The sequence below is a fragment of the Rhinopithecus bieti genome, unplaced genomic scaffold (assembly GCF_001698545.2).
Source record: "Rhinopithecus bieti isolate Rb0 unplaced genomic scaffold, ASM169854v2 scaffold_10706, whole genome shotgun sequence".
NCBI classification, from domain to species: Eukaryota; Metazoa; Chordata; class Mammalia; order Primates; family Cercopithecidae; genus Rhinopithecus; species Rhinopithecus bieti.
In genome coordinates this window covers 429324-448211 of record NW_016806811.1, presented here as the reverse complement: position 1 = coordinate 448211, position 18888 = coordinate 429324, and the positions used below count along the sequence as shown (strand labels likewise).

Genomic DNA, 18888 nt, shown 5'->3' with positions numbered 1-18888 from the left:
GGGAAAATGAAGGCTGAAAGACCATTTGAAAGTCATACTGGCACCACAGGAGAGCCATGGAAGGCAGCTTGGTAGGTAGGGTCAAGACCTTGATCGGGCTCTGGAGCCAATCAGACCAGGTGAGAGCATTTCCGCTTCACCACTGTCCTAGCTGGAATGCCCTCATTTAACTTTGCTGAGATTATTTCCTCATCTGTAAAATGGGGATAATAACAACTACCCTGCAGGGAAGGTTCCATAGAATAATGTATACATGCATATGATAGCATGCTTGGCACACAACCGACAGGTACCCAATAGCACCTGCATCTTGAATTCGTTGAGCCCAGTGTTCTCTGGAAAGATGCCCGTCACCTGCCCCCTAACTTACTGTGTGCCTTGGATAAGTTATGCCTCTCTCTGAGCCATGTGGGCTTTGTGACTTCTACATGGCCATGCAATGGGATGCCTCCTGGACTGTGCCTGTATCCCCAGACCTGTGGGCATTGGGGCTCAGGGGCTGGGCACTGACCTTGGGTCCTCAAGCTTAGGGTTCATGTTGGGCTCATCCCGGCCCTGGCCAGCGGGCCGCTCCTCATGCTCACTCTCTGTTACAATCTCCAAGGTCATTTCCAGCTTGCCCTGAGGGGACAGAGAGCGCCTGGTTAGGGGCACAAAGGCTCTGCTCAGTGGCCTGGAGAATAACCAGGCCAGGAAAAACATAAGGGCCCCTTCATTATTAAAAAAAAAAATACAAATAAATAAATAAATAAAAATAAAAAAAGATGTAGGGTTTCTGAACATAAACGCAGCACCTGCTCTTTGTAAAACATTTGGAAACCTCAGAAATGTATAAAGAAGGGAGACTCTCACCCACACGTCCACTACATGGAGACAAGCACTGTTAACATCTGCATGCATCACAGCTGATTTTCTCTGCAGGTGTATGAAATGTCACACTGTGCATATACATTTCCATAGCTGGCTTCTTTTCACTTAGGAATATTCACTATGTAGTTGTCTATTCTTTAAAGTTTGGTTTTGAATGACTGCCAAACATTCTATGGGATGGTTGACCATAATTATTTAGTAAACTACTTATTTTGGTTCATTTAGGTTGTTTCCAACTGTTTGATAGGATAAATAATGCTGCAACAAATATCCCAGAACCTAGATTTTTACATTTTGTTGGCTTATTTATTTAGAAGAGATTTTAGAAGTGGGATGACAGAGTCCAAGGGCAGAAATATTGGTAAATCTGTTACTATACGTTATCAAATTGCTTCCTCCACACAGTAAAACCATTAGCACTCCCAGCAGAAGTAAAAGGGGGGCTTGTCTTCTCTCTGCATCCTCAGCAGCAATGAGCATTTCTATTGTTAAAATATATATAATTTAACAGACAAAAAAACCCCACATTTTAAAATACAGTAGCCCTCCCTTATCTTTGGGTTTGATTTCTAGGGTTTCAGCTACCTGTGGGCCAGTACAGTAAGATATTTTGACACATAGAGAGAAAGACCATATTCATCTAACTTTTGTAACAATATATTGTTATAACTGTTCTATTTTATTATTGTTGTTGTTACTCTCTTACTGTGCCTCATTTAGAAATTAAACTTTCTCATAGATATGTATAGATGGGAATAAACATAGTACATAATATGGGTTTAGTACTATCTGCAGTTTCAGGAATCCCCTGGGGGTCTTGGAACATTCCTCCTGCAGATAAGGGGGGACTACTGTATCCCTTTATTTAATTACTAGAGAGACTAAATCTTTTTAAAAATGTTCTGCAGACATTGGTAATTATTTTGTGAATTATCTATGCATGTCGCTTTCTCCTTTCTCCCTTGGGGTGCTAGCGCTTCTTTCGTTACCATTCTTTATATAACAAGTAGATTCAATTTCAAGGACCACTTTCAGGGTTGGCTGGCTGCCTGCAATTTCTAAGTAGACTTTCAGGGATCAACTTCCTCTCCATGGCTGCTGTGGGCTCAAGGGAAGGACGGTTCCCTCTGGCCCTCCAGTCACCCCTCTAAGCAGACCTCTCAGAGAGTAGAACAAGGATGGTCCCTTGGAGGGTCCTGCTCAAATGGGAGAGGCATGACCCCTGTCCATTCACCCAGGAAGTCCGGATCAGAGGGAACCCAGGACACAGGTCTCTATTAAAGCCAATGAGCAGAGTATAAACAGAGTCATCTTTTGATTTAAATAGGCTTCCCCTGGGATGTGAGCCTCAAAGGAGAAGAAGGCTGGGAATTGGGAGGAAAGAGGGAGAATGCTTTGGAAAATAGAGAAAGAGGGGGGACGGAGGCAGGAGAGAGGGAGGAAGGAGGAGGAACAGTAAGCGTGTATTTTCTGATGATATATTTTCTGACAATGTGTATGGAAGAAGCCGCCCCCATGCCCTCCACGGGGGCTGGAGGAAGTAGACTTACCGCCAGTATCTTCTTCTCACCCTCTTCTGCTACACAGGGCCACCAGCCCTTCACTGTTTTCTGCTCAAAAAGGGACACAAACCATTCTGGGTGGTAAGTGTCATCCAGCTGGTCCAAGGAGCACTTCTCGGCTGTCTTGGCTGGCTTGGGCATGCGGTTGAGATCGAGCTGCAGGGAGCCTGGAACAGAGAGCTGGTTTTTGGCCAAGGGTTTCTCGAACACTGCCAGCCTGTAGCCACCCTTAGGCAGGACAGGTTCAGGAAAAACTCAGTGACTTCCTCTGTCACCAGCTTCTGTCCATGGCCGAGCCACAGGAAAAATCTCACAAACTCTCCATCTCCCCACCCATTGTCTCCCATTCCATCTATACAGCTTCCCATTCACCTACTCATGCATTCATAAACATGTTCATCCACTCCTATTTACTCACCCTTAACAAAGCCACCCACCTCTTCAATTACTCATTTATGTACAAATCCATTCATACACCATCTATAAACAGCGATCCATCAATTTTTTTAAATTGTATTTATCATGGTAAAATACATATAACAAAACATTTGTTGTTTTAACCATGTTAAGTGCACAATTCAGTGGCTTTAATTACAGCCACAATGCTGTACAACCACCACTACTATTTCCAAAACCTTTGCATCCCCCAAACAAAAACTCTGCACCCATTAAGAAATAACTCCCCATTCCTCCCTCCCCTTCGCTCTCGTGACCTCTAGTCCACTTTCTGTCTCTATGAATTTGTCTGTTCTAGATATTTCATATAAGTAGAATCATGCAATATTTGTTCTTTTGTGTCTGGCTTATTTTGATTTCCATAATGTTTTCAGGGTTCATCCTTGTTGTATATGTCAGTAGTGTTTTTTTATTCATATTATTTTTTATGGTTGAACAAGATTCTATTCTAGATATATACAGGTTGAACATCCCTAATCTGAAAATCTGAAATTCAAAATGCTCCAAAGTCTGAAAGTTTCTGATTGCCAACATGATGCTACAAGTGGGAAACTCCACACATACGTACTTAAACTTTGTTTCATGCATAAAATTATTTTAAATATTCTGTAAAATTCCCTTCAGATTATTCTTACAAAGTATATATGAAAAAAATTTTGTATTTAGATTTGGGTCCTATCCCAAAGATATCTTTAAGTATATGCAATTATTCCAAAATCCAAAAAGCATCAGAAATCTGAAACACTTCTGGTTCCAAGCATTTCAGATAAGTGAAATGTACCACATTTTGTTCATTCATTCATCTGCTGATGGACACTTGAGTTGTTCCCATCTTTTAACTTCATATAGTGAATAATGTTGCAGTGAACGTTAGCACACAAATGTCTGAGTCCCTGCTTTCAATTCTCTGGGGTACACACCTGGAGGAGGAGTCTTGGTTCATTAGTAATTCTATGATCAGCTTTTCAGGGAACTGCCAAACAGTTTTCCACAGCAGCTGAATCATTTTACACTCAAACCAACAATGTCCCAGCACACCAGCAATTTCTCCACATCGTCAAAACACTTGTTATATTCTGGTTTATTATTATTATTATTATTATTATTATTATTATTATTGCCATCTTAGTAGACATGAAGTGGTACCTCACTGTGGTTCATCCAACAGTCTTTTTCATCTACCACCTAGTTATCCAAGCAGCCATCTTTTTATATTGTTTTATCTAATCATCCCTTTTATCCATCATCTCCCAGGATACCTTCAGCTATTAGGTTGAATCATATGAAAATTCTTGTATTTAACTATCTTTGACCCATTTAAACAGCAATTTCATGTGGTTTCACCTAATCTAATCATGATCTGATAAAGTCAACGGGATTGGAGCACAGGCTGCTGAAGTGATTAAGAGAGATCAATAGAAAAATTATTTTCTGAAGCCAAATTAAAGAAATTCTCAAACACCATGCAAAGGTAATTCAATTTTTTTCAGTGTGGAATGCATAGTTACTATAAGTGAACATTAAATATAACTCATTTTCTAGTTTTCTTTCTTTCCACTCATCCATTTATCAATCTGTCCTTCCATACAGCTGTCCATCTACTTTGACCTAACTATCTACATTCCTCTATAGCTACCATTTGTTAAGCACTATATCTGTCCATTAATCAGGTTATTATTCCACCTGTCTGTCCACTTATTCAACTGTATAGTGGCATTCATCTATCTCTCCACCCACCCATATAGCTCTCCATCCCTCCAGGGCAGATGAATGAATGTTTATTTTCTATTTGAAATATGGTGCCAATATATTAAGCAAATATCAGAATATTAAACCACACACACACACACACACACACATGCACGCACACACATTATCTCAGCATGACCTACACAAGAAACTGTAAGAAAACACTGGATAACTGGATGGTGAGTTTATAGGTGCTTAACCATTACCTTTAAAAATTAATAAATATTCAAAAGACATAAATTACATAATTAGAAAATAAATTATGAAGGTGGAAAAGAAAAATCTCATGGATATAAAAGCTAGTATTTGTTAATGGTTTTATTTTTTAAAACAAAGGATGAGTCTGTTTAACTTTATTTTGAACATGGTTTACTCAGTCGGTAAAAAAGGCAGGGTTTTTTTGTTTTCTTTTAAAACTAATTTTCTAAAGCCTCACTTCATAAAGGAAAGGCTGATGCCATAAATTCATAAAGTCTGTAAGAAAAAAGACTCCATAAAAAATTTAAAGCATAGGAAAAATTGGGAGAAATTATTTGCAATGTATTCTTAATACATAAAAGGCTCTGAAAATCAATAATAAAAGATGAACATTGCAAAACCATGAAAAAATTCCACAATATGGATAATAAATATATTTTAAAGTTCTACCTTAAATGCAATAAAAAATGCAAATAAAAAGGAAATGTCTTATTGGCAATTTTTTTTAATGTACAGTGGTAGCAAAAGTTTAGGGAAAATGGCACCCTGTACAAACAGGGCACAGGTGGGAGTATAAACAAGTAAAACCTTTCTAGAGGGCAACTGAACAAAATGTTTCAAAAACTATTAAAATGTACAAAGACACATCTGCTTCTTAGAGCTAAGGAAAGATATGCACAAAAGATCCAAAGATGTGTACACACCAAGGGTGTCACTCACTTTGGAAAACCTGGAGATGACCTGAATACCCACCAAGAGAGGATTAATTAATCAAAACAGGGGCCATCTCTGCAACAAAACATAGGCAGGCATTAAGTGTGATGATGGAGATATAAATGCAGATCGATACCTACTGACCAGAAAGGATGTTCTTGGAAGATTAGGTTTTCCAGAAAATCAGGATGTAAAACAGTCTGTGTAATAGAAATCCATTCATATACATATGAATATATGCATGTATTGTATATGTATGCATGTATATGTGTATATATTAATATGTATATAAAATACTTATGTTTGTCTAAGTCTCAAATAATATATAACATAATAATACATTCCAAAATGTTAGTGGAAATTATCTCTGGGTGGTGAGATTAAGGTGGGGAGGAGTCATTGCTTACCTGCATTTTCTAATTCCTCTACAGGAATTATGTACAAAATAATAAATAAAATAATAGAAGTCAAACTTGGTGCCACCCTTTTTAGACCCGATGCTTTTATAACAAAGTTTTCTGTGTGCATTTGACCAGGCCAGGTGTGCAGGGCGGGGGAACAGTCAGGTGAACTGGCAGGCTGCTTCTCCCCACTGCTGGAAGCCACACCTCAGAATATCCCCTGCAGGGGCCCCAAGGTTCAGCTAAGACCAACTCACCTTCTCCAATCAAGGGTCACCCCAAGAGAGCTCCAGGCCACCCTGCTCCCAAGTGGCAGAGCGGATCTAGAAACCATGGATCCTGACTTCCTGGGCTGCCATTTTCACAAGCTCGCTTTATTTTTTAATCAAGGTAAAAATGCACCTCACATAAATGCACCACTTTAACCATTTTAAGTGTACAAATCAGTGGCTTTGAGTATATTCACAGAGTTGTGCAACTGTCACCACCATCTAATTCCAGAACCTTTCCATCACCCCAAAAAGAAACTTCTTTCTTGTCACAGTCACTCCCCATCCCCGCTTCTCCCAATCCCTAGCAACCACTAACCTATTTTCTGTCTCTATTTGCCTATTACGGACATTTCATATACATGAAGTCACATAATATTTGACCTTTTGTGTCTGGTTTCTTTCACCTGGCATGTTTTCAGGTTCACCCACAGTGTAGTATGTATCAGTATTCCACTGCTTTCATGGCTGAATAATACCCCATCGTATGGATAGACCACATTTTCCAGAGTTAACCTTTATAGCCATGACGGGGTTATCATGAACTCACTGCTCTCACGGACAAGCATGCTGGCCCCATACAATGTCTTCCTCCTTGTCCCCATATCCTAACCCTACAAGGCCACCATCACCACCTTCCCTTCAACCCAGAATCCCTGCTCCCCAGCCCCAGATTTCAGCACAGCCCTTTCCATCAGAACTCTGTCTGGCAGTAATGGGGATGGAGGCTGTGTTTGTTCATTCAGTCGGTCACACAGGCACAAGGATGAAGAGTGACTTGAGACCCTCACTCACAGGGCTCAGTCTGTGTCAAATGTGAGGCCAGACAGCTGGCGACAGGCAGCACACACTTGCGTCCCTCGCATCCTTACAGATCTGAGTCCCGCCATCCAGCATGGCTGTGTTCAGTGCCACCTCTACTGACAGGCCACCCTCAGTGGCCACCAATCACTCTGACATTGCTGTGTGTCATATACCTCACTTAACACTGGGACACACGACCCTGAGCTCCCTGAAAGCAGAAAGCAGGATCACTCCTCCTGCTAGGCTTCCCCAAGGGTCCAACAGTGGCATAAACACACAGTGTGGGTGCTGGGGCAGCCCCCAAGTGCAGAATGGGATTCTAGAAATGGTGCTTACCCAGAAAATCATCAAAGGAGAACTTGTCATTGTCCCAGATCTGGAATATCACTCGTGCTGGGATTTTGCTCTCAGTCTTGTCCAGCCTCCAGAAGGCATCCTGACCCAGAGGAGGAACAGAGAAGGATGCGAGGAAGCAAGGTTAGAGAGAGGCAGTGTTCCCTTCCAGCCTGGAGGCTGCCTGGAGGAGACAGAGGAGTAGGACATCCCCAAGGGTCTTGACAGAGCCAGGTCCTGTAGGAAGACTGGGAAGGACAGATCCCAGAAGGCCCAAAAGGGCCCAAAAGGGCACCATGCAGGCTCAGTTCACATAAGATGGCTCCACGAATCCTCCCAATTCTGTAAGTCAAAGTCGTCACTACCATTTTACAGATGATGAAGGAGAGGCTTGGAGAAGTTAAAGGAATGTGCCTGAGGTCTGACCACTAATAATAACAACATTAATATCATGCTTCCTACGCATTGGCCCGCTACTGCTATGAACTCATTTATCCTTCCAACTACCTATGAAGGAGATACTATCTTCACAGTGGAGGAGACCAAAGCAAGTAATTTGTCCAAGATCACACAGCTTGGAAGTGGCAAGTTGGATTCAAATTCTGGCAGCCAGATTCCAGAGTCCTGCTCTCTACCGTAAACACTGCTCTGTACCTGGCATCTCAGGGTCAGGGTGGGGTCACTGAGATTCTGAGGGACCCCACCCCAGCCTGGCTGTCACAGAAGGATCTCCCAGCACGCTGCTGTAAGGAGTTGGCACTGGAATCTAGACCCCAGCTCCTCCCTCTCCACCCCACCCAACTTCACTCCAAGAGCTTGCCCCAGAGCAAAGCCAAAGCCTGAAGTGCTGGGAAGTTCTGTCTCCTGCTGAAAGGAGAGGAGGGGCCGTTCTCTCCCCACCCCACCTCCCTCAGACCAGCTCGCCTGGAACAAGGTCATCTTGGGCTTCCTCCCACTGAGGCTTCATGGAGCAACTGAGCGGTGCGGGACTGCACATGCGGAGGCCGGAGAGCACCCCTCAGTCCAGCCATACTCAACCCACAGCACTGTCACTAGGGCTTTCCAGCGCAGTCTTGTTCTCTGTTTTCTCACTATAACTCTCCCCTGGTGTGACCATCCTGCAGACGACGAGTGCCAAGTCCTGAGTGCCGGGTCAGAGCAGAGGCCTGGACCCAACTCTGCAGGGGAAAAGCTCCACTGAATGCCTGGTAAACCCACCCTTGCTGTCCAGCCAGGGCCTGCTGTGTGGCCAGCCCAGCCTCAGAGGTTGACCATGGAAATCCCAGTGAGCTCCTGAACCAAAGACCACAATCCCTTCCCCGTGAAGACTGGTCACCGTGCAAAGCACCAGCCATGGCCTGGACTGCTGCCTGGGTTGGGGAAGGGGCTCAGGTCTCCAGCTGGCCCCTCGCCTCCAGCCCTCTGTCTGGTGCCTCCCCCCTTTTCCCGGCCCCAGCCCTTCTGCAGGTGCCTCCCTCCTCTGGCGAGCTTTTATGGCCAGCTCCGCAGGCCCGCCTGCATGGCCCGCCAGCAGCCTCCATTCCTCTGGCCGGCTTGGTTTATGGGCTCGGTAATGAGCCAGAGGTTCAAACGGCCCCTGGTGGGAGCAGCTGGGCTGGGGCTCCAGCCTGGGGAATGAACCCCCCCAGGTCCCAGGCGCTCATTATGCTCCTGGCCTGGGCGCTTTTACTAGCTGTTTATTTGCAGGGTGGGTGCCTGACGCGCAGGCAGGCCCCAGTGGGTGTGCTGGGCTCCAGGTGGGGAGCCGGGCCGGGGCAACCAGTGGTGGTTCAAAGCCGCCGGATGAAAGGAGACCTTGTACTTTACGACAGTCTCGTCTGGTTAATGGGGTCCCTGGAGGGCCTGCCTGCCAGAGGCCCTGAACCCCACGGCAGAGGGCTGGCTCTGTGGCAGGCCCAGGGAGCCCAGAGGCTGTGCAGTGCCCCTGCATAAACCCACCTCACACTCGATAGCCCAGCCCAGCGAACTGGTGCCCCACTGTGGCCATGACTCTGCCTGCCTCCCAGGGTCCCTTCACTCCAAGAGGGACCCTCTGGCTCTGCCTTCAGCCAAGCCAGTTTCTGTCTGCCACTTCTGGTTGACTTCAGAGCCACCTGGCCTCTGTTTCTGTTTCTCAGCCTCCTCTTCTGACCTTCTCTGCCCCTCCTTCCAGCCACCTTCTCCCCAGAGTTTGGCATCATGTAGAATGTCCCTTCCCCTCTGGCCTTCTGTCTCAGCGATCCTCTCCTTCAAATTCCCGACCCCTCTGCCTCCTCTCCATCCCTGCTCCCCCGTGGGCTTCTCATTGTCCTAAGTCTGGCCCAGACCCTCTCGGCCATCAGGCAGTCCCTTCCATATCCTGTCTTCCTCTGGAATTCCCCCACAGGTTGGCCCCACTCTCCCCTTCTTCATTCCTCCTGACCAGGCTGTATGATGCAGAGACAAAACCACATCGTTGCCAGAATGGAGTCACCCCAAATTCTTAATCAGCAGCCACAATGGGGTCCCCAGAACTTCCAGGTAACCCTCTCTGTGATGCCATACTCCCTCCCCATCTCTCTGTGTCCCTCCCCCACCCACTCAGCACAGCAGCTCTTCCCAGCTTTTTCCACTGGTCTCAAGTCACCTGCCCCAGTACTGGATCATCTCTCCTCTTACTTCAGAGGCAAAAGCAGAAACCTCCATTCCAGCCACTCCTTATCCACATCCCCACCTGTCATGAGGAAGGGGCTGTCCCACCTCCCACTCCTCTCAGTCTCAGTCCCCATCCATGTATAGCCCTTGTAGGTGGGCCCTGAGGGTGCCACGTGCGGCACAGCCCTCCCTGTCCACTCCCAGGCCTCCTCTCCCTCTGTCCACAGCAGAGCGGGCCAGGGCAGTGCTGTGTCTTGGGGCAGATGCAGCCTTGGCTTTCTGATGGAAGCAGGCTCATGACAGGCAAGCACACCGAACAGCAGCAAACAAGGCTCAACCTGCAAACGGCCCAGGCTTTCCTTGACCTCACAGAACCCTGTTGCTCAGTTCTGCTTTCTGCCAGTCACTCCACAGCAATGGCTCGGTAAAGAGATCCACTTAACCCTGTTGAATCCATGTTTTCTTTCGTTTCATGGTTTCAGAATGCTCCACGGAACATTTTGCTTTCTCTAACATGCAGATGACTCTGCATGTTAGGCTGGGAAGGGCCATGTAGAGGGGGTGTAATGAAGAGAACTAAGAAAATCCAGGCACCGGAACGCATCATATATCCCCTTCCTTTCAAGAGACAAGGAGTCATAGAAGCTTTGAGGCTTAAAGCCTTGGGCCACCTCTGGAAGGAAACTGGGCCAGCAGAACCTAGATGCCAGAGAGGCATTTACCCACTTGAGTAGGAGAGCATCTCAGGGTGCAACAAGGATGGTCAGAAGTTACATCAGAGGCCCCTCTGCCTCCAGCTAGCATAGCCCTGAAGTCTCCACTGCCCTCAGCACCCATTCTGTGTTCTGGGGGCAGCTCTCTGAGGGCAGGCCTAGTCCTACCAGGAAGAGACCGGCTGCCCTCGAGTTCTGCCTAGTTCAGGGGTAAAAAGTTGATGCCCCAGATGAGACCTAAACTAGCAGATGCTGAGACACAGAGACCAAGGTCCCCAAATCCAGCCTCCCCTCTGGCTGATGCAAACCAGGTCTCCCCAGGTGCCTCTGGCCTGTAGTGAGAGGCGGGAGTGGAGAGAGGAGGGTGATGGCTATGCGGCTGCAAGCACAGAGCCGTTCCAAGTGACTGCCCAGCTTGGACAGTGACCACAGGCACAGATGTGGAAAATGGGGTATGGGAAAGACTTGGCCAAGCAACTCCCAATCCTGTGGACACCATGATCTATAGACCAGGCTGGCCTTCTCGGGAAGCTCCCCCATGGGGTCTGCCCCATTGCCCCTTTGAAGGCCATGCTGGGTGTCCCTACTCTGCCCACTCAGACCCCATGATCCTTCCTGCTGCTTAACTTGCCTGAGGTAGGGAGGGAGGCAGTGACTTTGGGATCTGGATTTAGCTACAAATGATGGATATGGCACTGTGTGGTCATGAGGTGGCCATGGGGTGGCGGCAGCTGAGGATGGGAAAGATGGTGACAAGGGGTGGATGCAGAGATGGTGGAGGTGGCTTTGGCAGTAATGAGAGCAGGGGTACGACCATGGTAGTGCCATGAACGACGGAACAGTGGTGGTTACATTGGCAGTGAGGAGGCAACAGTCGTGATAACACCAGCAGAGATAGGACAGCAGCCGTGGTGACATGGGCTGTGATGGGACAGAGGCCATCACACAATGCTGAGACAGCAGTGGTGGTGACACTGGCAGCGCCGGGACAGTGGAGGTGGTGGCCATGTGGAGATCGCAGTGGTAGCTCCAACGTGGTGGGGCAGCAGTGAGATTGTGACAGTGGCCGGGCAGGGACTTGGTGGCCAGGTCAGGGTAACTTTAGAAGCACTGGTGCTGGCACCACGGGGAATGGGAAGGACACTGACCTTCTTGGCAACCGTACAGACTTGCTCAGCCGGCAGGTAGTCGAAGGGGAAAACGAACCTCCAGTTGAAGTTGCCTTCACCTCCCAGGGAGCGATAATGCACGTCTGTCTTTTGCTTGTGTTCTTCAAAGCCAATCATCCAACTAGACATACACATTTTTAGAGAATGGTTCTCATTAAGATTTCCAACACAGCATATACATCGTCAACTTAGGCAGACAAGGAGTTAAGAAGGTAGATGAGCTTACCGCAAAAAGAATTCCCGGGTAATCGGCACGATGTACAAAATGTGCCATAGATTTGAAAACATTCTAACTTCCCAGCCACTAAACTTGTAAGTTCAACCCAAAGTTCAGTGCGGAAAAAGAATCTGGTGGGAGAACAATTTTCCCAAAGGCAGGGACCACCCCCAGGAGCCCTCCTTGGAAACTTGCTTGTTCTCCCCTTCCCTGAGTCAGAGCCCCCCAGTGCTGTGTGCAACCCAGAGGGAGCACGGGAGCTGTGGCAAGCTGGACAGGCAAGAGGACGCTGGCTCCCTACCCTTTCACATAAATGTCGCTCATCTTCTCCCCCGTGAGGCTCAGGTCATCCAGGATCACATCTCTGGTATTCCAGATAATACAACGCAGGAAAAACCTGGGGAAAGGTATAACTCCAGTCCACCTAGATTTCCTACCAGAGGATGGGAAGACCTTGGCCAAGAAGCCAAGAAGCAGACTAGTCCAAGAGGACTCGATGCCTGCCTGGCCGGACACTGGCCCAGGCCCAAACGAGAACTGTATTCCATGGCCCGAATAGCCTGAAGCCAGGCAGAAAAGAGCAACCGCCTAGTCCCACCCACCACAGGCTGCAAGGCCCCCACCCCTCAGCCCAGCTCAGAGCCTGTGGCTGCGCAAGTCACCTTCTGGCTCTCCGTGGGGTGATGTTGAAGGGAGGTCCAGGCCGCCCCAGGGCCTTCGGAAACAGGTCGACCCACATCTGCAGCTTCCCCTGTGGAGACAGGGCCCGTTCTCTCCCCACCCTTCTCATTTAACCAGTTGTTACCAAGCACCTGCTCTGGGCCAGACGCTGGGGACACAGAACAGAGAAACCCAGACCCTTCCAGGGAAAACCTCACTGCCCTAAACAGGGGACTACAGGGTCAACTGCAGAGGTGACCACTGCCCCACAGGCCTCTGACTTGGGCCTGTGCCTGGGGGTCAAGGGTCAGGACGGGCTTCTCAGAGATGGTGGTGGCTGAGCTCAGTCTTGGCAGCCAGGAGAATGGCATGTGCACAGTCGTGGCATGTCAGAGAGCACTGTTCAGTTATGGAGGGCTCAGAAGGCTTCCATGGCAGGACACTGCTCTCCCTGCCCACCCCTCATCCTCCTCCCTCTCTGCAAGTGAGGTGTGAATTTTTCTCATCTTAGAGCAGAAGGAGCAGGGATTGAAGTAACTCGATTAAGTCACGTCTGCAGGGTCACAGAACTAGAAGATGAAAGAGCCAAAGTTTCCACACCCATTGTGCCACTTTGGGGAGGCCGGTAGGCAAACCACCTAAGTGGAGAGAGAGCTCAGCTCCAAACAACAGAGGTATGACCTCTGGCATTCACAAAGGCAACCTCATGGCTCACTTTGGCCTTTCTCTTTGCCTATAACCTTGTCTCCCCTTCTCCTCTTCCAAAACCCAGCTCTGAGCTCACCTCTTCTAGGAAGCCCTCCCTGTCACCATCCCAAGGCTGCTGTCTCTGTGGTCCTCACCCTTCAGCGTGGGAGGATTCCCCTCCCACTGAGGACTGCTCTCTGTGGGTGGCTTTGTCATTTGGTTATAGGATACCAGGGCCACCCTGGCTGCATACCCCACAGCAGCCCAGCATAGGGCCAGGCATCTGAGACTGAGTCACTGACAGATAGTGGTTGGATGGGGGCAACCTGAAGTCAGACTGAAACAGAGAGGCTTCAGGATGACAAGGAGAGGTCAGAGGCCAGGCCTACAGGGGTGAAGGGGGAAGCTCAGACTCGTTTCACAAGCCCTGAGGGATGGAGGCAGCCAGGGGAAGCCAGACTCTAAAGATCCCCTCCAAGGCCAACCACGGCCACACTCGGACTGTGAAGAAATAGGTCAAGGAGGGGGTTGACCAAATCTCAAGGGACCCACTGGCTCCTCTGGGATATCCACGTTGTCCCTGGGGTTGGGGTTATCTGGAGTTCAAGGACTCTGGGGCCCAAGGGTCAAGGTCCTACCTGCTCAATGTCTGGCTGCAGGGGGCTGTAGAGGGGCCGTGACTCCACGTGCTCTGGGACCAGGCCCTGCTGCCGAAGCACATGCAGAGCCAGACGCTCCTCCATGGGGCCCAGGTGTGGGTTTGGGATCCTGCCAGCCTCTGCCCCAGAGAGAAGACAAAAAAATATTGCAGGAGCTAGGGAAGTGAGAGATGATGGGGCTGCCCAGTGAGCAGGCTGAGCAGGGCTGCCTGAGAGTCATAAGAAGCCCCTAACCCCCGCAGCCTCACCCCCAGCCCAGATGCATTTGTTCTGGTCCTCATGTCTCACTTTTCATAGGGGAAACCTTGCTGTCCATGAGCTCCAGGCTTAAAATCCAGATTCCCCATTGCCATCATTTCTACCAAGCCTGTTCTATAAAGTTTTTCTTCCTATTTTCCACCATACAAATCCTTCTGTTTCCAAAGCCCACTTCTTCCAGGAAGCCCTCCCTGACTGCTCCCAACTCTAAGCCTCAGCAACCTTTACCCCTAGATCTGGCATCTTGGTTCTGTTAGTTTTATGCTGTCACTCATGTAAGTTGTTATATTAGGAGCAGTAGCTAAAATAATAGCAATAACAGCAAACACTTCTAGAGCAGGAACCACGTGCCAGGCACTATTCTTCAAGCTATTAACAAATTTATTCTTCACGAGGATCCTGAGTGCTGTTATTATCCCCATTTTATAGATGAGAAATTTGAGGCACAGAGAAGCCACACGACTAGCAGCAGGGCAGCTGAGATCACAGGCTCACTTAGGAAACGTGCGTGACTAGGCATGAACACCCTTTCCTGCCCCCAGGTGTTTCCCAGGTACATCTCCTCCCTGCTAGGGGATGGGTCAAAAACTAGTGCTACAGGTGGGGAGAAGACATGCGGTATTCCTGACCCTGAGAAGCCTGGCCCAGCATCCAACAACATGAACTTGGAGCCCACTATGTCAAAGGCCTTGGCTTGGGGAGCTGATGGTGGGCACACCCATCTATACACATATCCAGGCGTGCCCATGCACACCCATATGCACACACACATGTGTTCACCCATCAGACCTGCCCTGCACATTTCAGTAGGGGCCTCAAAGAAAGAGGCATGCACCTCAGAAGGCACACAGGGCCAGGAACCTGGCTGTGCTCCTAGTTGGCTGGGTGACATTGGGCAGGTCGTTCATCACTCTCGGTCTTAACAGCCTCATCTGTAAAAGCAGGCAGATGTTGGACTTCACCATCTCTAGTTTTCTGGCTTTTGTTTCCTATGACTTTATGACCATGAGCCATGGCCCTGTGCTAAAGTTGCTCACAGACTAGTAGAAGGAAATGAGACTCCTCCAAAAACAGATGCACATCTATGGGAAAAGGGAATTAAGGGGGGCGGGGCAGGGGGTGCCTTATGGCCGAGCCTGGCTCAGCTATGACCTGGGAGAGTCAGGAAAACAGAATGAGCAGGAGGAGGGGGTGGGGGATGGGGCATCAAAGCCATCCTTTCCCTTTTATAACCTTGGCACCAGCTCTGACATCAAACATCTCTGAAGCAACCAGGAGGCGAGGGGCCAGCTGGGCCTGTAAACACCTCTGGGGAGTCTGAGCTGCTCTGAGTGGGTGATGCAGGCCTGCGGGCATCTCAGACACACGGAGAGCATGTGGCAGGATTCTCAGCCAGCAGTGCTGGGCAGGACCCAGGGCAGGGTGGGGGCACTACCAGGCCTGCCTGCCTTGTGATCCTTTAGCTGCATGGGTTGTGAGTGGGGAGCCTGGAAGGTACCATCAGGGTCAAGCTGCCAGGCTGGTGCAATTCAAGTAGAAAACCGTTTCTGAGAAGTGGACTGTACCCCAGACTCCAACCAGAGTCAGACCAGCCAATGCCAAAAAGAGACTGAGCCTAACTCTGACCCTGATACTGGCTTCAGACTCACCTCTGAGCTTGCCCTCAGATGGGCCCCAACCGGGCCTTGGACTGCACTCTGACCCTGACCGTGCCCTGACCTCTACTTTTCACAGCGGCATCACAGGTCAGTACTGGTGCTCAAAGTACCAAGTGCAAGTGGAGCCCATCTGTGCTGCCCGGGAGAGACCCATGCCCATAGTCTGCTGATATGGGTTATGTCCGCTTGGGTCCTTTATGGTAGCAGAGGGTCTGATGAGAGAGGAAGGGATACAGCGAGAACCCACCATAGTTTGGGGTCATGTGGCAGCTCACCTATTTCTTCAATGGAGTATTCTTTATCCTGAAACATCACACGGTCTGTCCAGTACACAGGCGCCTTGACTCTGCGCTGCTGGCAGAAGAGGTGGAGGAGCTGGGAGGGGCGGAGCTGGTCCCGCCACTGGTTCGGTCCAGAGCTGAGGACCAAGCACAAGACTTAGAGGAGATGCTTCAAGGACACTCATGAGGGCAGAGGGGCATGCAGGGACCAGTGTACCCCCATGCACAGCATTGCCCAGCCCTTGCTTTTACAGTGAGTGTCCCATCTGATCGCTCACCATGACGGGGTATCCCATTTTACAGATGGAGAAATGGAGACTCAGAGAGAAAAGGACTCGTTTAAGTATGGAATTGCAACTTAAATAGTTTCCATTTCCAGTTAGAGGATCAGACCCAGACAAGACTCGAGACGGCGGGAAGAGGAGTGCTGTCCTCACATGTGTTCCCCTGACATAAAACATCACAAAATTCCCCTTTGGGCCCAGCTGCAGCACACATGTCCTCCCATCTGTCTCCTCTGCTTCTTTCCTGCCTTCCTTCCCTCTCTTCCTTTCCAGGTGCCTAGCCCTCTCTAGGCCTTCTGTGTGCATTACAGATAACTGGATTATAACAATGTGATGAGCCAGGTTCTTGGTTCAAATCCTAATTCCACCACCATTTAGAAGCAATAACATCTCTGGGCCTCAGTTTCTTCATCTGTGGAGTGGGGATGGGACTCCTATTGGACTCAACGAGAGGATGCCTAGGAAGTGCTGAGCCCAGGGCTGGCACACAGTAAGTGCTCAGTAGATAGGGGTGCTGTGTTGTCAGAGAAGCAGCCAGCCCCCATCCACGTACACACAGTAGGTCTGTGGGAGTCCACAGCGAGCCGCAAACTTGGACAGCAGCCTGTTCTCCAGGTCGATGACCGTCTCACCAATCTTTTCATCCTTGGAGAGGAGGTCATAGTCGTAGAGGGTGACCTTCAGGTCCTTCTCTAGAGGCAGAGTGCAGGTCAGCTCAAACATCCTGTAGGAGAGGCAGATTCCCAATGTCACTCAACATGGGGCACCCAAGAGAGAGGCAGGGCAGGTCAAGAGCTTGAAACTACCCCAGGGAGTCTTCCTTCCTTGGGCCCCCTATAGCTCTTACAGGCACAACTACCCACAGCACTGCTGTACTGGGCCTGTCTGAGTGTGTGTGTAGGGAGAGGGGGGACAGGACTGTCCCAAATAAACTGTGCTGGGTATAAGGCAGGTGCCTGCCTAATGGACCACAGACCAAAATAATGAATTGGAAATGCACATTAAAACTGAAGCTTTGACCATGACACCAGGAAACAAGAGATGCAAGAGATGTGAAACCAGAGCCAGGGGCCAGAGCTTTGGAATTTACCGATGACATGGCCTGGGACCTGCTTTTTGGACTCTTCACACCCACTTCTGGGATGGGATGAGGGAGAATTGGTGAAAAGATTTCTTTGGCGGGAGCTCTTGCTGTATCTGAGACCCCCATCTACCATGGGCATCAAAGGCAGAGGTATTCTCTCTTCTCTCCCTAAAATGAGCTCCCTGCAGGTTGGAGACACAAGCCTGGCACCTGGTGCATGCTTCAGGGGAACGTAAGCAACTTGTGGCATGGAGGAGGGCAAGGGCCACATTTGGGAGGAGGTGCACTCTGGCCCATGCCTGGGCAAAGAACGCAAGGATTTCCTGGGAAGAGAAGAGGCCACTATGAGGCCAGACTGGAACTGTTCTGAATCCTGCCCTGTGGACCCTCAAAGGTTTGGAGCAGCGAGAGATTGTGGAGCGGACCATCTGAGAACCAGAGGCCGGGGACAGCAGCTAAAGGGACGCAGCATCTGCCATATCCCAGAAAGTGCAGTGGGAGGACTCACGGGGGGGCTCTCTGGGGAACCTCTGGAAAGCACGCACAGGAAAATAAGTCGGCTTTCAACATCTGTGGTTCAGAGAGTATCCGGAAGACAGCAGTGGTGGGCACATGAGAAGGGCCCTCTGCCTCGCCCAGACACTGCAGGAGTCAGAACCTCAGAGGCCAGCCAGAGCAGGAAGGGAGAAACACTGGACCGGGAAAGGAGGAAGGCAGGGCCCCTCCTTCCCTACACCACACACACACACACACATACACACGCACATATACACACTCCCCACACATATGCAGACACATGGACACAGACACACAGACACACACAAATACGCACATGCACATACGTGCACACATATACACCACAAATATACACATACACACATACATACATACACACACATACAACCTCTACCACAAACCAGCACAACAATATACAGCACTACACACCACACTACAAATGCACATATACGTCACCACACCACATACACACACGACACACACATAACCACACACAGCAATCACATGACATACACGCCCCATATACACAAAAGTACACACTACACAAAAGTATAATAATACTCAGGCACACATCACTACACCACCGTGGACCAAGACACCATACGACATACACCCACAATACATGCCACACACAGCCAAACACAGACACAGACACACCTACACACACATACACACACCTACACACATATACACATGCACACATATATACACA

General features: G+C 49.0%; 1 protein-coding gene across 17 annotated transcripts in view; it reads right to left on the bottom strand.

The window, feature by feature from the left end:
- The window catches only part of DYSF (dysferlin), a 236488-nt gene that overhangs the window by 4969 nt on the left and 212631 nt on the right, over positions 1–18888 (bottom strand). For all 17 annotated transcript variants that reach the window (XM_017877594.1, XM_017877596.1, XM_017877598.1 and 14 more), the window contains 9 exons: positions 17130–17300; positions 16287–16429; positions 14075–14214; positions 12752–12840; positions 12391–12486; positions 11852–11993; positions 7360–7459; positions 2421–2599; positions 512–621 (listed from right to left, as the gene is read on the bottom strand). In XM_017877594.1, coding sequence (XP_017733083.1) covers positions 512–621; positions 2421–2599; positions 7360–7459; positions 11852–11993; positions 12391–12486; positions 12752–12840; positions 14075–14214; positions 16287–16429; positions 17130–17300 — 1170 coding nt within the window. The remainder of the gene's footprint in view (positions 1–511; positions 622–2420; positions 2600–7359; positions 7460–11851; positions 11994–12390; positions 12487–12751; positions 12841–14074; positions 14215–16286; positions 16430–17129; positions 17301–18888) is intronic.